The 21,517-nt window shown below is 41.3% G+C and overlaps 1 protein-coding gene and 1 long non-coding RNA gene across 3 annotated transcripts in view; both read right to left on the reverse strand.

Moving 5' to 3' along the window:
* The window catches only part of WSCD1 (WSC domain containing 1), a 428,603-nt gene that overhangs the window by 149,939 nt on the left and 257,147 nt on the right, over nt 1–21,517 (reverse strand). For both annotated transcript variants that reach the window (XM_077294396.1, XM_077294397.1), the window contains one exon: nt 1,499–1,614. In XM_077294396.1, the coding sequence (XP_077150511.1) occupies nt 1,499–1,614 (116 nt within the window). The remainder of the gene's footprint in view (nt 1–1,498; nt 1,615–21,517) is intronic.
* LOC143815306 (uncharacterized) lies at nt 17,252–18,173 on the reverse strand. Its single transcript, XR_013223718.1, has 3 exons — nt 17,801–18,173; nt 17,491–17,704; nt 17,252–17,397 (listed from the first exon to the last, which is right to left on the reverse strand). It is a non-coding gene; the product is annotated as an uncharacterized LOC143815306 (long non-coding RNA).

The following is a 21,517-nucleotide window of genomic DNA, read 5'->3' on the forward strand; positions in this document are numbered from 1 at the left end:
TGACAAGTCGACAGACGGCATATCTTCAGGATAATAATGAGTTTGGGAACTAAAAATCGGATATTTGAGAACAACATCTCTAGCGACCATCAGTCGGAAGGCGCTCCCATACACATTAGATCCTCAGTTGAACCAATCGATATCAGTGTGTTCAGCCAATCGAAGTCTGATGTGCATGCCTTAAAAAGGAATTATCATCCTGTAGCCCCAAGTCAAAACTAAAATATTTTAAGGTTCCTTTTTATATGAAAAGCCCTAAAAACACATTATCAAAACATAACTTAATAAGAATTACTTTTGGTCAGTTTTATCATATTTTCTGAAGACACATTGAATAAGCTAGGGATGAAACACACACTACTTAAGTAGGTATATTCTAATTTTAAAGTCTTTTTGTGCAGTGTTTGAAAAAAAATATATTTTTAGCTTCTTTCAAGTACTTTATGCTTAAATAAGCGGCAAAAATAAATGACTGATTATTTACGTGGCTTACACTAGTTAATATATACAGAGATGAAAAAAAGTCAGCAGAAAAAATACCACAAAAATGACCAAAAGCACACTTACAGCACAGCATCAACCTGGCCACTGCGGCAGAGTTGAATTATTTTTAATTATGCCGGATGTAATGTTCCTTTGTTCAGTAGGTGAAGGAACATGAGCCATTGTTCCATATGATTTTCTATGTTGACTCATGTATGTTAATCTGTGGAATGCCTGCTAATTATGTACTGAATTCGCCCCCTGCAGTGTAATAATCTGTACAACTTGGATGATAAATATGTAAGCTAATTGAACAACTGAAGAATAAGGGATTATCTCCCCCCATCTTCCCCAATCTTGTGTGAGAATGCACTGAAATAGAGCTGTGGAATATATGTTGTTGTCAGCAGGAGTTGGATACATAAGCTACAGTTATGGTATCCGTCATCTGCAAGAGCATATACTGTCTCTGCAGACTATACCGATGGGAGATTAAAAAAAGCTGTGGGCCAAACCAAAAGTTTGGAAACAGTAGGTATCAACTGGTACAGGGGCAGTGGAACTACCGGTCCTGGATTGGGATCTTGTGAACTAGTGGCAAATCATAGTGGCCATCTACTTGGACTTTCTATAAGACTGTGGACTGGAGAAATAAAAAAATTGCATTGCTAACCTGCCTAGGTGATTAATACGACCTATAACCTCAGATCTTCACAGACACCAAACAAGATGCTTTAGGAAAAACAATGCCAGCATTTTCATGAAACATTTTGTGCTTTAAAAAGTCAGCTGGTACGTCAGCCTCTGAAAGATGCCGTATGCACACATCGTTAGAAAGAAATCATTACATCATTTTATTAGGGGATTTTTAAGAGCCTACTACCAGCCTTGCTTGACCTTCAGTATAAACTGCACACAGCATTGATGAGCCTTAGAGTAAACGCTTCTTATGTGATTTAATTATTATTCAATCAAACAAAATATAAGAGCTTGAATATCAGTACATTTCACTTACTTTAGTAGAACAGAAATCCAAGCATAAATTTGTAGACAAGTTGAAGAATGATGCAGGAAATATGTGACTTCCATTTTCTGGGGCTCTGAAGCATCCTCGGTAAGTAGAATTCCTTCCTATAAGAAAAATGAAAACAAGAACCTCATGAAGTCATATTGTAATGTTGAAATCTGTTAAAGTGGACTAATTACCATTAAATGCTGCCCTATTTATAAGTATTCTGTCTGCAGGTTTTTGCTATTTAATCTGAGAGCAGCATAATATAGGGCACAAGACCATCATTATAGTGATGTGTTGCTAATTAGGCATGTTGCAGTTAAGACAATCAGTATTTTATGTGCAGGGTATTATTACTAGATGACTACAACTCACAGGACCAGCAGTCAAGCAAATCTGCCTAATACCGTCACACCACTGATTCGCAGTGTACACATGAAGCTGCCCATCAGGGCTGTGGTTGGGGTTATACACATCCCAGAAGTCTTAGCCCTGCCACATCTACATCAAATAAACAAGGATCCTACTGAATCTACAACAAGCAGTCCAATAAGTGATGTACTGCTGCAGAAAGGCAGATCATTTGCAAAAAAACTGACAGATTACCTTTAAAAGGCAGGGTACAATATTGTGCTAAATTGTGCACAAAATATTGTGTGTTTGGCCGAATGACAGGATCAAAAGATACACTGGACTCATACTTAACAGAGCGCAGTCGGGATATGAAAACTCGGCATTCTAAAAGGATGAAGTGAAGCAAGTGGGTCCCACCACAGTGCTGCATACATGATTCTCCCACAGCTACCCTAAGGAGCATGATGTGCTTTTGTCTTTTCTCTAGGATTACCTGGCTAAGTTATGACTGGAGCCACTTAAGGAGAAATATACTTATAAAGACTGCATTGAAAAAGTAATGGAAACTAAGTGATAGTGGAGGTACAAAACCAGGAAACATGCAGGTAGGAATATTATTTCTCCTCCAACAGCTATTATAAAGCAAAACAACGAACTGCGTTTTATAATAGACAACCCCATAGAGAGCAGTAATAGATGTCTATCATTGCTGTCACAAAGAACAGCAATATCTTTATACCAAGGGAGGTAATAACTTGTGTCTCAAAAACAAAGCAGACTTTATGTATAGTAAGTAAAAGTCAGTCACCAGCGCCATTCATGTTTATAATCTGCATGGCATTTCAAGAAAACATTATCTAAAGTCAAGAATCCCAGTTAAAAGTAGTTAAAAAAAAGTCAAGAATGCAAGGATTTGGAAATGTCATACAGTCAAATTTTATTCACAATAGAACATAAATCACAGATCAGAAATTGAAAGTTAGATATTTTTGCATTTCAACTGCAAAAAATAAGTAACTTAGACATTTATGGCAACAACACAAGTCCAAAAAGTTGGGACACGATTAACAAAAGGGAGGAAAAGTAAGAGGTACTAATGAAAAATGAAAATCACATGACTGTATGTTAGAGAGGCAGAGTTTCTAAAATGCAAATATGGTCAGAAGTTCACAAATCTGTGAACAACTGCATCTAAAATTGTGGAACAATTTCTGAAGTGTTCCTCAATGTAAAATTGAAAAGACTTTGAATATCCCACCATCACAAATTCATAATATCAAGAGATTTGGAGATTCTGGTGAAATCCCTGTGCCCAAGGGACAATGCCTATTGTCAATATTGGATCCTCATGCTCCAAGGGCCCACAGGCAGCATTAGATAAAAAAAAGGCAAGATTGGTTCATACAAATCACTGCACTTGCTGAGGAATATTTCCAGAAATCATTGACTAAACAATCCACAAATGGAAGTTAAAGCTCTGTCATGCAAAGAAGAAGAAATGATGCTACCTTCTTTGGTCCAAATCTCATTTAAAATGAGGCAAAAAAGAAAACTTGTGTTCAGATGAATCAAAATGTTAACTTCTTTATTGGAACCATGAACGCTGTATCCTCAATGGACCATCTAACCAGTTATCAGCACACAGTTCAAAAGCCTCCATCTCTGATGATATAGGTGTGCACTATTGCCTATGGCTTGGGAAGCTTACACATCTTGGAAGGCACTATTTATGGCTATATAGAGGTTTCAGAACAACATATGCTCCCATCCAGAAAATGTATTTTTCAGAGAAGGTCTTACATATTTCAAGACAATGCTAATCCTCATATTGCATTCATCACAACAGAACTGCTTTGCAGAAGAAGAGTTCTGGTGAAGATCTGGCAGCCTGCATTCCAGACATCCAACCAACAAAAACCATTTGGTGCATTATGAAATTAAAAATATAGCAAATAAGACCTAGAACTGTTGAGCATCAACAAAAATGGGACAACATTCCTCTCTCAAAAGTCCAGCAATTGATCTCCTTACTTCCCATACATTTAGACTGTTGTGAGAAAAGGGGATGCTACACAATTGTAAACATTGTCTTGCGCCAACTTTTTTTTAGATGTGTTACTGCTATTCAGGTGTTGCTTCTAAATGAGTTAATTTTTATCAAATGAAATAGAAAAATGCCTAATTTTCACCTTCTGAATCTTACAAGTTCTGGTGTCAATGAAATAAGAGATTTCTAAATCACTGTATTCTTATTTTCCTTACATCTTACACAGTGTCCGAAATATTTGGAATTGGGGTTGTAGATGGATTTCTTAAAAACAAGTTGATCACAAATTGGCAGCAAGTGTTTAATTTATTAAAATTCAAAATAACTTTGTTCCCTTTCAAGCATGCCTTAGAACTATTAGGCACTGCCTCAGGGAGAATGTAGTGCTTGAGTAGGGGTTAAGTCCATAAATATATTGAGAAAAACTCAGCACTCAATTTTAAAGTGCATGAACAAAGATTTTAATGGCAATCCACAATAATATTTAATGTTTTGGTCCTAACCCTGACCTTCATCAGAAAGGGATTGATGCAGTATAGGGGATCATGTATATATGGCAGTGCAGTGGAAGTGCGTCCTAGGTTGCCGAAGTGAGCTCTATAGTGATGAGCGAACGTGCTCGGATAAAGTCTTATCCGAGCATGATTGGGTGTTATCCGAACATCTAGGAGTGCTCATATATTATGTTCGAGTCCCCGCAGCTACATCATTTGGGTTTTATAAAAGATCTCACATGGCAGTCATGGGAGCTTTCATAACGCCCCCAGCTGCTTTTGCATGTCATCTAATCTTTAGAAGTGAAGGTCATCATGTTGATGCATGTTTAATGCAGATATGAAGATCAACACTGAATTTTAAGAGGTTAATCTCTTACGATCACAGATAGTTTCAATCGCATTAGGTATTAGTGTGTGCCCGAATCCTTGTGGCATGGAATGGGCTTAACTCGAGAGATTTCTTCAAACAATAAAGCACGTACTGCTGCTATACATGCAATTGGCCGTCATTAATTGGTTAACAGGGTTATCCTAGACTTACAACTTATGACCTGTCCAATGGATAATAATGATTTTTTTTTAAATAGTTTTTATTTCTATAGTGCCAACATGTTCTGCAGCACTTTACATTTCAGAGGGTGCTTATACAGACAATAAAGTCACAACAGAGTAATGTATAATTCAAAAGATACCAAAAAGAGTGAGGACTCTGCTCACAAGCTTACAATCCATCAGGAAATAGGAGAGGCAAAGAAGGTAAAAATGGTAAAAAGTGCTTGTATTGTAAGGTCCAGCCCTCAATATAATAGATAGGGTATTGACATAACGCTGCATGAACCGGTCACCAGCCAATATCTGTACTGCAGAGATACAGTGCCTTGTGAAAGTATTCGGACCCCTGGAACTTTTCAACGTTTTCCCACATATCATGCTTCAAACAAAGATACCAAATGTTAATTTTTGGCAAAGAATCAACAACAAGTGGAACACAATTGTGAAGTTGAATGAAATTTATTGGTTATTTTTAATTTTCGTGAAAATTCAAAAACTGAAAAGTGGGGCTTGCAATATTATTCGGCCCCTTTAACTTAATACTTTGTTGCGCCACCTTTTGCTGCTATTACATCTGCAAGTCGCTTGGGGTATGTCTCTATCTGTTTTGTACATTGAGAGACTGAAATTCTTGCCCACTCTTCCTTGGCAAACAGCTTGAGCTCAGTGAGGTTTGATGGAAATCGTTTGTGAACAGCAGTTTTCAGCTCTTTCCACAGAGTCTCAATTGGATTGAGGTCTGGACTTTGAATTGGCCATTCTAACACTTGGATACGTTTATTTGTGAACCATTCCATTGTAGATTTTGCTTTATGTTTGGGATCATTGTCTTGTTGGAAGACAAATCTCCGTCCCAGTCTCAGGTCTTTTGCAGACTCCAACAGGTTTTCTTCAAGAATGGTCCTGTATTTGGCTCCATCCATCTTCCCATCAATTTTAACCATCTTCCCTGTCCCTGAAGAAGAAAAGCAGGCCCAAACCATGATGCTGCCACCACCATGTTTGACAGTGGGTGGGGATGGTGTTTGACAGTGGAGCTGTGTTGCCTTTAAGCCAAACATATCGTTTGGCATTGTTGCCAAAAAGTTCGATTTTGGTTTCATCTGACCAGAGCACCTTCTTCCACATGTTTGGTGTGTCTCCCTGGTGGCTTGTTGCAAACTTTAAACAACACTTTTTATGGATATCTTTGAGAAATGGCTTCCTTCTTGCCACTCTTCCATAAAGGCCAGATTTGTGCAGTGTACGACTGATTGTTGTCCTATGGACAGAATGTCCCACCTCAGCTGTAGATCTCTGCAGTTCATCCAGAGTGATCATGGGCCTCTTGGCTGCATCTCTGATCAGCCGTCGCCTTGCTTGAGATGAAAGTTTAGAGGGATGGCCGGGTCTCGGTAGATTTGCAGTGGTATGATACTCCTTCCATTTCAACATGATTGCTTGCACAGTGCTTCTTGGGATGTTTAAAGTTTTGGAAATCATTTTATATCCAAATCCAGCTTTCAACTTCTCCACAACAGTATCACGGACCTGCCTGTTGTGTTCCTTGGTCTTCATGATGCTCTCTGTGCTTCAAACAGAGCCCTGAGACTATCACAGAGCAGGTGCATTTATACAGAGACTTAATTACGCACAGGAGGATTATATTTATCATCATTAGGCATTTAGGGCAACATTGGATCATTCATAGATCCACAATCAACTTCTGGAGTGAGTTTGCTGCACTGAAAGCAAAGGGGCCAAATAATATTGCATGCCCCACTTTTCAGTTTTTGAATTTCCACAAAAATTTAAAATAATCAATACATTTCGTTCAACTTCACAATTGTGTTCCACTTGTTGTTGATTCTTCACCAAAATTTACATTTGGTATCTTTATGTTTGAAGCATGATATGTGGGAAAAGGTTGAAAATTTCCAGGGGGCCGAATACTTTCGCAAGGCACTGTACAAAGGGCTATTAAGTACATGGAGGCTATATAAACAGATTCTACGAGTGACCAGATTTGGAAGGAAATTTTGGAAAGACAAAATAGGAATAGTGAGGCGATAGGTCAATCTAAAGAGGTACGGTTTTAGGGCATGCTTAAAACTGTGGGAATTAATGGAATTGTGCTGGGTAGTGCATTCCAGAGAATTGGTGCAGCTCGTGAAAAGTCTTTAAGATGGGAAAGGGAGGTTCGGATTATTGAGGATGTTAGTCTTACTTTACTAGCGGAATGGACGGCATGGGTAGGGTGACTGAGATGAGAGAGGAGCATGATAAGCTTATATATAGGACTCTGTAGTGGATGGGGAATCAGTGTAATGACTAGAACAGGATAGAGGAAACATTGCAGCGGTTTGTGATGAATATGATCCATCTGCTGCCTTCAGGATGGATTGGCGAGGGGAGAGTTTAGTAAGAGAAAGACAAAATAGTAGAAAGTTTCAATAGTCCAGACAAGAATGAATAAGAGCAACAGTCAGAGTTTTGCAGAGACAAAGTTAAGAAAAGGTTTAATTCTAGGGATGTATTTGAGGTGTGGCTAACATGAACGAGAGAGTGATTAGATGTAGAGAATGAAGGAAAGTCTAAGTCAATCATCACCCCAAGACAGTGGGCGTGCTGCTGGGAAGAAATGGTAGAACCACACATGGAATGGCAATATTGGGCTTGGAATAGGTTAGAAGCATGTTCACTGGAGATCTGACTTATGGAACCCTATCAGTCACAATAACAAGTGTCTTGTGCCCATCATTTGAATGAAGGAGCAGTCATATATGTCCTATGTTGCTTTATTTACTGTCTGTGGGACTCACACATAGATAGTCAAGTACAAGCAATGTACATCAGTACCATAGACAGTGAACAGAGCTGAGGCAAAGTATGCACAACCACCATTCCATTTAACATTGGACACAGAACAATGCCTTTTATGATCAATGGGGTCAATAGTCAGATATTGAACGATCACATAATTGTAATTGTAGAACAATGTTATTCAACTTCATCAGTTTTGTTCTAGTGGCTGATTTCCATTCATAAAATATACCCTATATACTCGTGTATAAGCCGAGATTTTCAGCACATATTTTGTGCAGAAAACGGCTCCCTCGCCTTATACACGAGTCATTGTCCCGAAAGCCGGCAGGGTAGGGGGAGTGGAAGAGCTGCGGCAGGAGCCGGCTAACAGAAGACATCATACTCACCGTCGCTGCATCTCCGTCCCAGTGGCATTTCCTGTGCTGAGCGGTCACGTGGTGCTGCTCATTAAGGTAATGAATATGCACATGTTTCCACTCCCATAGGCATGGAGCGCATATTCATTACCTTAATGAGCGGTATCACGTGATCACTCAGCACAGGAGAGCTTGCCGCTCTGGGACAACGGAGATGCAGCAACGGCACGAGGAGGGTGTGTAGGACGGGAGGGTGTGAGCCATGCATACAACGATAAGATGGGGGGTGAGCCATGGGGGACTGGGGGAGCCATGCATACAACAGGGGAAGCCACACATATCAGGACAGGATGAGCAAGCCACATACCAGGAAAGGACGGCGGGAGCCAAACATAGCAGGACAGGACGGGGGAGCCACACATACCAGGACAGGATGAGCGAGCCACATACCAGGACAGGATGGGGGAACCACATACCAGGACAGGACGGCGGAGCCACACATACCAGGACAGGATGGGGGAACCACATACCAGGACAGGACGGGGGAGCCACATACCAGGACAGCAATGGGGGAGCCACGCATACCAGGAAAGGGATGAGGGGACAATGCATACCCGGCTTATACTCGAGTCAATAAGCTTACCCAGTTTTCCGTGGCAAAATTAGGTGCCTCGGCTTATACTCTGGTCAGCTTATATTCGAGTATATACAGTATTTTGTTTTTAGGTAACATTACTATGTTTCCAAATACTCTTTTATAAAAAAAATTTGGTAATTTTCCAGCAATCTCTCTAACCATCCTAACACTTGAAAGCAGGGTACATGCATTAGACGTATATCATATTAACTTGATATTTTGTAACAAACCATGGCACTGTGTCGTAAGACAATGTGAAGACGTCAGAGGGAGATCTAGCAGCTTCCTACAAGTTTCCATCCTGGTAACAATGTCCTAAGGGAAAACATGATATTTAAAAAAATGTCACTGTTCAGATGTAATCTACTTTTATTTGTTTCTCTCTTGGGTGAAGGGCCAGTCTGATTAGCAATTACAACAAGCCTTATATTGTGATATTTCATTACAGGTTCAAATGTCATCTGCTGACAAATTAAGCAGAAAAATAAATTCAGATTCGCCTCACCCTACCTTTTTCTATTGATTTTTCTTCCGATCTGCATTGAAGCAGAAAAATTGGTATTTGGAAGAAAAGGAATTAACCATTTCAGTCACTGGTTTGTACTGCAGCAAGTATTAAAATAATATATCATAAAATAAGTAAAAAGAAACTGGTTGTGCTGTACAAGCGTCGATAGACTGTTTATCTGGACAACAGATGCTCCTGTGTACAGAGTAACGGAGCTAAGATCCATCTGGGAGATGGTGTAAAGATGTTACAATTTTTCTTCTATTGCTAATTTATGTACTGCAAATCTCAGATGTAACCAAGATGGTAAAGTGGCCTGATCCAGCTTCTCATTTTTATTCTATAGCGATAATATGGGATTGTGTTTGCAGTGAAGTCTCTCAAAAAGACAATCTCTTCGTGAAAATCAACCCCCTCTCCATTCAAACTATAAGGTCGATTCATCAAAGTTTTTCGCTGGTAAATTTGTATAAAAAACTTTGAAAAAATTAAAAATGTTTGCATGAGTCGAACAACAATGCTATGAATTTAGATGTTTTCATGCCAGTTTGAAGCAGTTCTGTCAAAATGGGTGTAGCTGTGGAAGAAGGTCGAGCGTGTTTACTCCTGCCCATCAAACTCTTTAAAAGTATTGTTGCTTCTTATGCCAGGAATTCTACTGCAGTTTCTGATTGGAGTAACATTTCTACCAGGGTGCACAAAGGCACACTCAATGGAGAAGACACACTAAATTCATTGAGTCGCATGTGCCATCTGGTGCTCTCTGCACAGCAATACCAGTACTGGTCACCACCAATCAGAGGCCGGTGACTGACGTCTGCATCTCCGTCGCGGCCACACATCATGTCGATGCTATTGAGCCCCGGTTGTGGAGGAGAAAGAGGACACTGTTCATCCAGGTGAGAAGGAATTTTTTTAATGTGTTGGTAAAGAGTGACAGAATGTGGGACATTGTTACAAGTACAAGATGGGGACATTATTACAAGATTGGGACCAGGATGCGGATATTATTGCAGGATGGGGAACCATTACTACAGGACAAGGGACATTATTACAAGAGGAGGGATATTATTGCAGGATGGATGACCATTACTACAGGTTAAGGGACATTATTAAAGGATGGGACCATTACTACTGGTTAAGGGACATTATAACAGGACAGATGACTTTTATAACAGGACAGAGACCATTACTACAGGATAGAGGACATTATTACAGAATTGGGGACATTTTTACAGGATGAAGAACATAATTACAGAATTGAGAGCATTATTACCAGATGGGGGGCATTATTATATGATGGGAACCATTATTGTAGGTTGAAAAATATTATTACATGACAGAGGACATTAGTACAGGACAAGACCATTAATACTAGACGAAGGACACTTCTTATAGGACGGGAGACATTGTTACAGGATTTGGGTACATTATTACATAAAATGGGACATTATTACAGGATAGGGGCCAGAATTATTATAAAGGGCTAATGGTAAAACAATAATACTGCATGGGGCTGACTGGAGGTAAAAAAAAAAGGCAAAAACATTTTTTTAAATATTCAAAATAAAGTATGAAAAAAATAACAAAATATTTTGCTACTAAAAATGCTGTTTATTGTACATACTGATGTAAAAAAAAGACCTGTAGTATTACCCATATGAATAACACCATTAAAATGAATAAAAAACATGCCCCCCTCCCCCCAAAAAAAGATCAAAGGTATCACTGAAAACGCCATCTTCTCCCACAAAGAATGGGGCCCTTTACATTAAGCCTGATGTAATTAAGGTTACATCATACCCTTCATGATTAAGGGTGCTTAGCCACCAGAAACGCGTTGATCTTGGTTTTTAAATGTGCTGATGTTTTATCCTTACACGCTATTTTGGTAGTGGAATAAAGTTATGGATTTTTCACTGCATCGTTGAGCTGGATCTTCCTTTTTTTTTCCTGCCCTTTACATTACCCAGTTGAATTTCAGTTCACTTTGTATACAGCTGTACCAAACTTAAAGTGAAGGTTCACTGTACCATTGAGTAGGGTGGTTGCCTCATTAAATAGTAAATAAGTGGCTTCGCTAAGTATACCATAGTAGCATGCTACAGTGGTCTTGTTTCATACTTGCTACATCTGTATGTCAAAATTAAACACTAGTTCTGATTAAGTGGGTAGGCTAAGTTCACACTGCGTTAAAGCAGCCCGTTCAACACATGTGTTAAATGGGCTGCGTTAACGCAAGTGCCGAAATGTGATCGTGCTAGTGCAGATAGAGCTAGCAGATGCTCTATCTGCGCTAGCGGTGACGGACCCGAAAATGCTGCAGCTCGCGTCCCAGAGTCCGTCACTCAATGACGGCACATCGTTAGCACACGCCCATTTTGGGCGTGCGCTAGCAATGCGTCCAACATAGGGCTTAATGGTGGCATTAACGGACTACGTTACACCGCGTTAGGCTACTTTCACATTTGCGTTGTTGGGCGCAGCGTCGTCGACGCATACCGATGCATGCGTCATGCACCTTTATCTTTAACATGGGGGGCGCATGGACATGCGCCGGTATGCGTTGTACTGCGCTTTAAGACGCATGCGTCATATAGACGCACAAGACAGGGCACAGGGGACGCTACTTGTAGCATTTTCCCTGCGGCGAAAGTCCAGATCTGTAGGATCTTATGACAACGCATGCGTCGCAAAACGCTGCATTGTGTACATGCGTTGTTCGCCGACGCTGCGCCCAACAACGCAAATGTGAATGTAGCTTTATGCTGCGGTGTAACGCAGTCCGTCTAACGGACTGGGGAAACGTAAGGTGAACCCAGCCTTAGATCTGTTGTCTTGCATCACTCAGGTCCCTACTTTTCATTGAATCTGTGCAAAGAAAATATTTGCATGTTGTGCTTAAGTTTTCCTTAGGTTGCTTAATCAATTAGGTTTTTAATCTGCATTTTGCCTTCCTCTCAAACTCACAAAAACCTTCCATACTGGCTTCCGATAAAATTCACTCTACTCTAGTGAATGCGTTTGTCTAAGAACTCTGGTAAATTAGATTGTGAGATAAGTGCTATAAAGGCATCAAAACAGCAGTAGGAAACAAATCATGGCAAGTTCTACATCCTGTATTCTGAGTAGAGATCTGTGAATATACTCAAGTCTAATTTGATTTTACTCAAATTCTACAAAAATCTACACTGTTTGTCATTTTTCTGACCATAAACAACCATCATAAGGTTAAAAAAATTACAAAATATACAAAAATAGAAAATATCCTTATACTCACCTCTCCAGCCCCTCCAGTCATCACCATTACCTGTACGGTCCTCGCAACACTTCTCACCGCAACTCAGATTGAAATCTCCTCTCATTCTAGGCCAGAACGTCTAACTTTGATAAGACCCGGAAAGGTTCTGCACATGTGCACGTAAGGTCTCAGGTGAATAATGGATGAATTACAGTGAGCAGCATAGTGGCCGGAAAGATGAGCGGTAAGGTGAGTAAAATGATTTTTATCTTTTTATTTTTACATCTTACATATATTATGCTCTGGGGGTCAGGAACACCTGGAAAGACCTCCAAGGATAATAAAGGAGACATAACTTCTCTGTGAATCACACATCCTGGTGAATTAGAATTTTGCATGATCTGCTGCTCTCTAATTCGAAATAGTCAGTATAAGTCGCAATTTTGTTGCTAGTATGATTGTTTACATAGCTGGGACTAGAGTGGGAAGATGTGACACATTTCGGCCATCCAAATCATGTTGGTTATTAGGTCCTAAGGGTGGACTTCGGAGCGTAGCGGAGGAGGGCATTATCTGCAGTATTTTTTAATAAGAGAGTTTACAAAATATTGACATCTTTGGTGTTATTAAAAATAGTAATATATTCAAAATTATCATGTTAACAAGCTAATAATAGAAAAAAAAACACAATCAAATCTATATTCAGAAAAAGTCTTCTAAGGCTACTTTCACACTAGCGTTAACTGCATAACGTCGCAAATCCGTTTTTTTGCCGAAAAAACGGATGCGTCAAAAAAGTGAAAAACGGTGACAAACGTATGCCACGCATCCAGCATTTCGACGGATCCGTCGCAAATCCGCTAAACGTTTCCGTCGAAAATACTGGATGCGTTGCATACGTTGCATACGTTTTACCATCCGTTGTATCCGTTTTTCCGACGGATCCGTTTTTAAAAGGGGAGGCTCCCAAAATTTGATTGGCTACTGGAAAATTTGAAAAACTATATAGTACTGTATTTACAGCCCATCTTTGTGGGTTTTAGTTTTGTGGCAGCGATGGAAGGTGTTCTTGGGAGGATTGCTAGTTTGGTTACCGACGTTATCTTTGAGACGAATCGCCTGGATATCATAGTGCGGGAGAAGGAGGCGGCAGCGGAAAGGCGTAGGATGCTTCTGCAGCAACGGAGACGGAGACGACTCTGGATTCATCCGATTAATCAACTACGGATGACCCGGGGTGTCCAGTCCACTCTCTACCTGGAGTTGCGGCACAATCCACACAAATTCCACAACTACGTGCGGATGAGGATTGAACATTTCGATTTTTTGCTTGCAAAAATGGAGGATGTCATCCGAAGACAGGATACAAGGATGAGGCTTGCCATCACACCGGCGGAGCGGCTAATGGTGACCCTGCGGTAAGCCTCTTTTTTTTATTTCATTGCTGATATTGGATGTTATATTACACGCTGCAGACAATACTGCGCTGCCATATTGCGCACTATTTTCTGCAGCATGTAGTTTTGGTTTTCTTGGCGGACATTCCACTGCTTTATTTAAATGTCATTGCTGATATTGAATGTTTTTCAGCATTTTTTTTTGGGGGGGGGGTTTTTTGGGTTTGATGACATGCAACTGCTTTTTTTCTGTCATTGGTCATTTTGAATGTTATATTACACGCTGCAGACAATACTGCGCTGCCATATTGCGCACTATTTTCTGCAGCATGTACTTTTGGTTTTCTTGGCGGACATTCCACTGCTTTATTTAAATGTCATTGCTGATATTGAATGTTAGATAACAGACTGCAGAAAATACTGCGCTGAAATATTGCGTTGCATTTTCTGCATTTTTTTTTTGTTTTTGTTTTTTGGGTTTGATGACATGCAACTGCTTTTTTTCTCTCATTGGTCATTTTGAATGTTATATTACACGCTGCAGACAATACTGCGCTGCCATATTGCGCACTATTTTCTGCAGCATGTAGTTTTGGTTTTCTTGGCGGACATTCCACTGCTTTATTTAAATGTCATTGCTGATATTGAATGTTAGATAACAGACTGCAGAAAATACTGCGCTGAAATATTGCGTTGCATTTTCTGCATTTTTTTTTTTTTTTTTTTGGTTTTTTGGGTTTGATGACATGCAACTGCTTTTTTTCTCTCATTGGTCATTTTGAATGTTATATTACATGCTGCAGACAATACTGCGCTGCCATATTGCGCACTATTTTCTGCAGCATGTAATTTGGGTTTTCTTGGCGGACATTCCACTGTTTTTTTACACTGGTTTCATGCTGGTTTTATTGGGTGTCCCGTCCTTAAAAAAAAAATAACAGTGCCATATTAAAACTTGTTGGTCTGTGCAATTTTTTCTAACATTTTTTTTTTAAAGTTTCCTAGCTACGGGTGAATCTATGACTTCGCTCCATTATCAGTTCAGGCTGGGCATTTCAACTATCTCTGGAATAGTGAAGGACACATGTCGGGCTGTTTGGACCACTTTGCAACCAGAGTATATCCCCCAACCATCCATGGAAATCTGGTTGCGAAGTGCTGAAGAGTTTCTGCAAATTTGCAATTTCCCTAATTGTGTGGGTGCAGTTGACGGGAAACATATAAGGATTGCGAAACCGGCAGGAACAGGATCGGAGTATTATAATTATAAGAAGTATTTCTCCATCGTCCTTATGGCTATTGCAGACGCCAACTGCAGGTTCCTTGCCGTGGACATCGGAGCATATGGACGGTCCAACGATTCGCAAGTTCTTAAAAACTCTCCGATGGGTCGTTGCCTTTATGGAGAGACCTACGATTTCCCGCCAGCCAGACCACTGCCAGGAACAAATGACCCAGCCCTGGAATATGTTTTTGTAGGTGATGAAGCCTTTCAACTGTCGCCGCACCTACTGAAACCGTACAGTAGCCGGAACTTAAACCATACCAAGCGGGTCTTTAATTACCGGCTTACTAGAGCACGAAGAGTAGTGGAGTGTTCCTTTGGCATATTGACGGCGAAGTGGCGAGTTCTGCTGACGGCTATCAAGCTGAAAACAACAACTATAGACGAGGTAGTTAAAGCCTGTGTGGTGCTCCACAACTTTGTCCTGTCAAAGGAGCCCGTTTCTTTGGATGATGAAGAGTTGGAGACCACCTTGTGGGACTACCGCAGCAGCTCGGTTCGCTCTACAAGTTCAGTTACAAGGATGAGGGACCAGTTTGCCGATTATTTTGTCTCACCTGTCGGGCGGATCCCATGGCAAGACATGATTGTGTAACCTGTTTCCCATGTGTAACCTGTTTCCCATGTGTAACCTGTTTCCCATGTGTAACCTGTTTCCCATGTGTTTTGTTTATGTAAAAAAAGTGTTTCAGCCCCCCCCCCAAAAAAGGCCCAAAAGCGTGGTTTTCTTGCTAGTAAAACCATTATGTTATACCTTTTACATGTCTGGTGTTTGTTTTTATTAAACCTTTTTTATTATATTACCTTATTAAATCCACACACACACACAAAGAGTAGAATTGTAATCAGAAATTTATTTTATCTCTTTTTTTTTTTTTTTTTGCAAAAAAAATATATTTTTATTTTCCAACTTTTTTTTGAAAAATTTGAACATTTTTTATAATATTATTTACATTAATAACACTTTACAAATTTTCAAAGTGTTGGGTGGAGATATGAGAGGAGGAGGGGCAGGAAGGTTGGACCACGTCGATAGGTGGGGAAACCCTACTTGTTTGGGGTGCAGTGGAAGGGGGGGTTAAACCAAGAGGCTGACCAGAGGGGGGTGGTGTTGGGGTAGGGGGAAGAGAAAAGTTGAGTAAGGAAAACATTGGGGAAGTAATTTGGTCTGGGGGCCGGGATTGTTGTGGGGACTGGGTCGGGTATTGTGACTGGGTAGGGTAGTGGGACTGGCGTGGGGTTTGGTAATGGTGCTGGTGTGGGGAATGGAGCTGGGTTTGGTAATGGTGCTGGTGTGGGTATTGGGGCTGGGTTTGGTAATGGGGGGTATGGTGTGGAATTGGAGTGGAGGTGTGGGGAGGTGTGTGGGTCGATTCATTAATGGCCTGCAGTGCAGCATTATGGCAGGTATTCATTACCCGCATCTGTTGCTCAAAAGAAAGCTTCTCCATGCTCATGAGCATGGATTGGAAAAAAAGATTGGCCGGATCGGGACTTACAGCTGAATGCAGCCTATCCAAGCGACTGCTGGTTTCACGGCTTGTTTCACTGATGCGTGACTGCACCATGTTGAAACCAGCAGTCACTTGCTCTCCCAAAATTTTGAAAGAGCCTTGGAAGGATGCATTCAGGTGTAAGAACTCAGGAGCATAGCTCCTTTCCGGACCCCTCTGTCGCTGCCGCCACGAACCTAATGGTGGTGTCAAGGTGGCAGGATCAGAGGGGTGGGGTAAAGGGAACGCTAACTGTTCAGCATCAGATGCGAGCAATGAAGCCTGCAATAATGCTCCACTGCTTGGGGCGGATGAAGTAGAGGGGTCAGAGGAGGGGACAGAGGGGTCAGAGGAGGGGACAGAGGTGTGGGGCCTACCGACGTGGCCCTCAGTGGCGGACTCAGGAGGGATCGCTCCAGAGGGCGCAGAGGAAGATGCAGGCGCCCGGTGGCTGGAGAAGGTGCTGTGAAAGAAAAAAAAAAAAATTAATACATTGGAATGAAAAAGCCCTGACTGAAAGCAAACTAAGTAGACAGGTTAACATGGTTATTAGTGGGCTGTAGAATACTTACACTGCTTAGCATGGTTCGCCTCAGGAAGGAGAGGGCCTGGCCATATTTATATTTGCTCCTCTTCCTTCCTGCAGAGCCACTCGGGGCCTTCATCTCATCGTTGAATTCCCTCTTAAAGCGATCCCTCAGTGACCGCCACCGCTTCCTAATCTTTCCAACTGTGAAAACAAGAATCAAAAGAAAAAACAAAAAATTGGTAAATGCAATACATTACAGTCAGCTCAAAACATCACTGGAAAGTGAATACTTACCTAGTTTGCTCTGCTGCTGAGGATGAAGGCTCTCCCGCCTTGGAAACAGGTTGCGACACACTTCGTCCCAGAGCCGACGGGTGACACCGGTATCAGCATGCCTGCGGTCAGCCATGTTCCACAGCGGCTCCCGCTCGCGAACCTCCTCAATTAGATTATCAATGTCGATGTCATCGTCTTCATCGTCATCTACTGCGGGAGCACGCTGTGAAGCCTGTGCCAAAAAAAAGGAAGAAGAAAAACAAACTTATTAGTACACTGAAACACTAAGTACCAATAGAATCCCCCTCCCAAAAAAAAAAAAACTCACTGATGGCCGACCGCGGCGACGAGTCCGCCGACTCTGGGATTGTCTGGGAGAACCTTCAGCGGCAGCAGCAGGAGCAGCAGCAGCAGCCTGAAATAAAGGAAACAAATTCTCAGTAATGTAGGCATATATTTTCTGTGTTTAGTTATGTATGAAAATGTGTTTTGTGTATGGTGCAGTGTGATGTGCGAAGCAACTGTTTCACCACTACTTACACTTGGTTCCTCCTCCACTAGCATCTCTCCACCCGTCTCGCCCCCTTCTGACAGCTCCTCATCTGATTCAGCTTCCTGTTGAAACATAATTTATGCATGTGGTTAGACATCAAAATGTAATTTTAAAAAACCCAAAAAAAATAAACCCATTTTTTGCGTTAACTTTTACCGATTCACGCTGTTGCTGTGGAGGAGGGCTGTCAGAAGAGGACATTGTTTTGTGGTCCTGGTGGGCAGCGGCTGTGGTCCTGGTGGGCAGCGGCTGTGGTCCTGGTGTTTCTGTAAGTTAAAGAGACACTTGCAATCTGCTCGACACATTGAAGTAGCAGATTGTGGGTCTTCAAAACTTACTTCTAACACTTAGCTGTGGTCCTGGTGGGCAGCGGCTGTGGTCCTGGTGGGCAGCGGCTGTGGTCCTGGTGGGCAGCGGCTGTGGTCCTGGTGTTTCTGTAAGTTAAAGAGACACTTGCAATCTGCTCGACACATTGAAGTAGCAGATTGTGGGTCTTCAAAACTTACTTCTAACACTTAGCTGTGGTCCTGGTGGGCAGCGGCTGTGGTCCTGGTGGGCAGCGGCTGTGGTCCTGGTGGGCAGCGGCTGTGGTCCTGGTGTTTCTGTAAGTTAAAGAGACACTTGCAATCTGCTCGACACATTGAAGTAGCAGATTGTGGGTCTTCAAAACTTACTTCTAACACTTAGCTGTGGTCCTGGTGGGCAGCGGCTGTGGTCCTGGTGGGCAGCGGCTGTGGTCCTGGTGGGCAGCGGCTGTGGTCCTGGTGTTTCTGTAAGTTAAAGAGACACTTGCAATCTGCTCGACACATTGAAGTAGCAGATTGTGGGTCTTCAAAACTTACTTCTAACACTTAGCTGTGGTCCTGGTGGGCAGCGGCTGTGGTCCTGGTGGGCAGCGGCTGTGGTCCTGGTTTATCTGTTAATATGTATAATGGATCTATAGTTAGACCACCCCCTGAACTAGGTAATGTTCAATGATAAACACCCTACTGAAATGATGTCAGAAATGTTCATACAGGTGAACAACAAAAACCCCCAAAAAGTTGCACGTTATACCATTCATTTCCATGTCCCAAAAAATAAAATTTTAAAATGTTAACACTATGAAAAAATATATTTGACACATTTTATTTAAAAAAAATAAACTCCCCCCCCCCAAAAAAAAAAAAAAAAACTTTACAAGTTAACCTTTATTAAAAAAATGAGCCCTCAACCAACCCTGTATTGCATGTGTAACCATTGGTACATACACCAGTTTTAAATTTACCTTTATGAAATAATACTACGGACATTTTTTTAAAACACATTTTATTATTATTATTTTTTTTCTCTCTTTTTTTAAAAATCACAATTAGGAGCTGACATGCTCTTTATTTTAAATACAAGTACTTCAACTGCTAATGGTTGTAACAGTAATTAAAATAAAATCAACACTTTTATTAAATAGAAAAACCCCACACTCACACATTCAAACCACAAGCTGCAGACCGCTAGACTTTTTTAAAAAACACATCAGATTTAAAAAAAAAAAAAAACACATTTAAACCACATGCTGCACAGACCACTATACAGTCCATACATCAGAAAAAGGCAAATAACCAATTACAGCATGGACAAATGCACATGCAATCAACAAGACGTACACAAAAAACATGCATGGTATGTTTACACATTCCGGATTGCATCAGAATTTGGTCAGGATTTCCCATCAGTATTTGTAAGCCAAAACCAGGAGTGTAAAAATTAGGTAAAGTATAATAGGAAAACAGGCACACTTTTGATTTTATCACCCACTCCTGATTTTGGCGTACAAATACTGATGGAAAATCCTGACCACATCCTGATGCAATCCTGCACATGGACACATACCCTCCCACATGAACAGGCATAAAATTGGCAAAGGCATAATAAGGTGCAGGCACATGATACAAAAGCACACAGCCGTACAAAAATACACACATACACAGGCACGCACATAGCTTTATGCAAATACACATATGTACAACAAAGGCAGAAAGGTGAACCCAATCAGAAGACGCATACACACACACACATACAAAAGGCTGACAATCCTTTGGCTGAAGCAGCAGGTCTTCACAGTGGCTGGAATCAGGCTGCATCTGGACTCTAGCATGGCACTGGCTGGTGCAGGACGATGGCAGGCCTCAGGTTCTCTTCAGGTTTTAAGCTCTTTCTGTAGTCAGTACCTCATATACACACACAAATGCACAGGCACACAGATGCACACAAAAATTGCAATACTCACACTGGCTCTATGGTGGCTGGCTCCTGTGGCTGGAGTCCTGTGGCTGGCTTGGGTCTTGTGGCTGGCTGGGGTCCTGTGTCTGTCTCCTGTGGCTGGCTCTATGGTGGCTGGCTCCTGTGGCTGGCTGGGGTCTTGTGGCTGGCTGGGGTCCTGTTGCTGGCTGGGCTCTTGCTGGCAGTCTTCTCTCTGGCTCTTGCTGGCAGTCTTCTCTCTGGATCTTGCTGGCATATGTGGGGTTGAAGGCCCAGGCCAGGTTTATATAGATTTGGGGGTGTCTGACCAATTGGCAACAAAATACTTCTTCTGAGCATGCTCAGTGTAAAAAAAACGTATTGCAGCGCTGTATTGCGTCGTACGACGTGTCCCGACGCATCCGTCGCTCATAGGCTTCCATTGCAGCCAACGACGTATGCCGCAGGATGCGTCGCGACACGTTTTTTTAGGCGGAGACAAAAAACGTTACAATCTACGTTTTTTTGAGACGACGGGTCGCCAAATTTCGACGCATCCGTCGTAAAACGTACACGACGTATGCCAATCCGTCGCCATACGTCGCCAATACAAGTCTATGGGGAAAAAACGCATCCAGCAAAAAGTTTTGCTGGATGCGTTTTTTCTGAAAAAAGACGTTTTGAAACGTAATGCAGTTAACGCTAGTGTGAAAGTAGCCTAAGGAAGAAATAAAACGGCATACTACTGCTGAATTCTTGCTATAAATGTATCAATTTTTTTCTTGACTGCTCCGTTGTTTATTTGTTTTGAAATTGCTGACTTGCCCTCCTAGCCTCGCCTGATGTTTTCTTATCGTTTGGACTCATTACTGGCAAGAATAGAGCAAGAGCTTATTTTCCTAAATGAATAGGCAGATTACTGACACATAGATGAGCTATCATTGTAATTAATGTCTGAAAACAGAAAATAATGCTGCACATGTCAAATAGATAATAAAAAGCATTTGATGCACCTAATCCCTTGTGCTACTGCGGTACTATTAACACAATGGCTTTTATGAATATATTAAATATGGAAATGCGGCAGATTTGTTAGATCAAACAAGAGCTTGTTGCGGAAAATTACATAGAAAGAATATACACAAAACAATTACACGAAATACAGCCTTTAAGAAAACACCAGCAGCGAGATTATTTATATTGAAATGCTTCCCTAATATGGGATTAAGAAAGTGGATTCTTTATCTTATTTTAACCCCTTAGTAACAGAGCCAA

Source organism: Ranitomeya variabilis, chromosome 3 (assembly GCF_051348905.1).
Source record: "Ranitomeya variabilis isolate aRanVar5 chromosome 3, aRanVar5.hap1, whole genome shotgun sequence".
NCBI lineage: Eukaryota > Metazoa > Chordata > Amphibia > Anura > Dendrobatidae > Ranitomeya > Ranitomeya variabilis.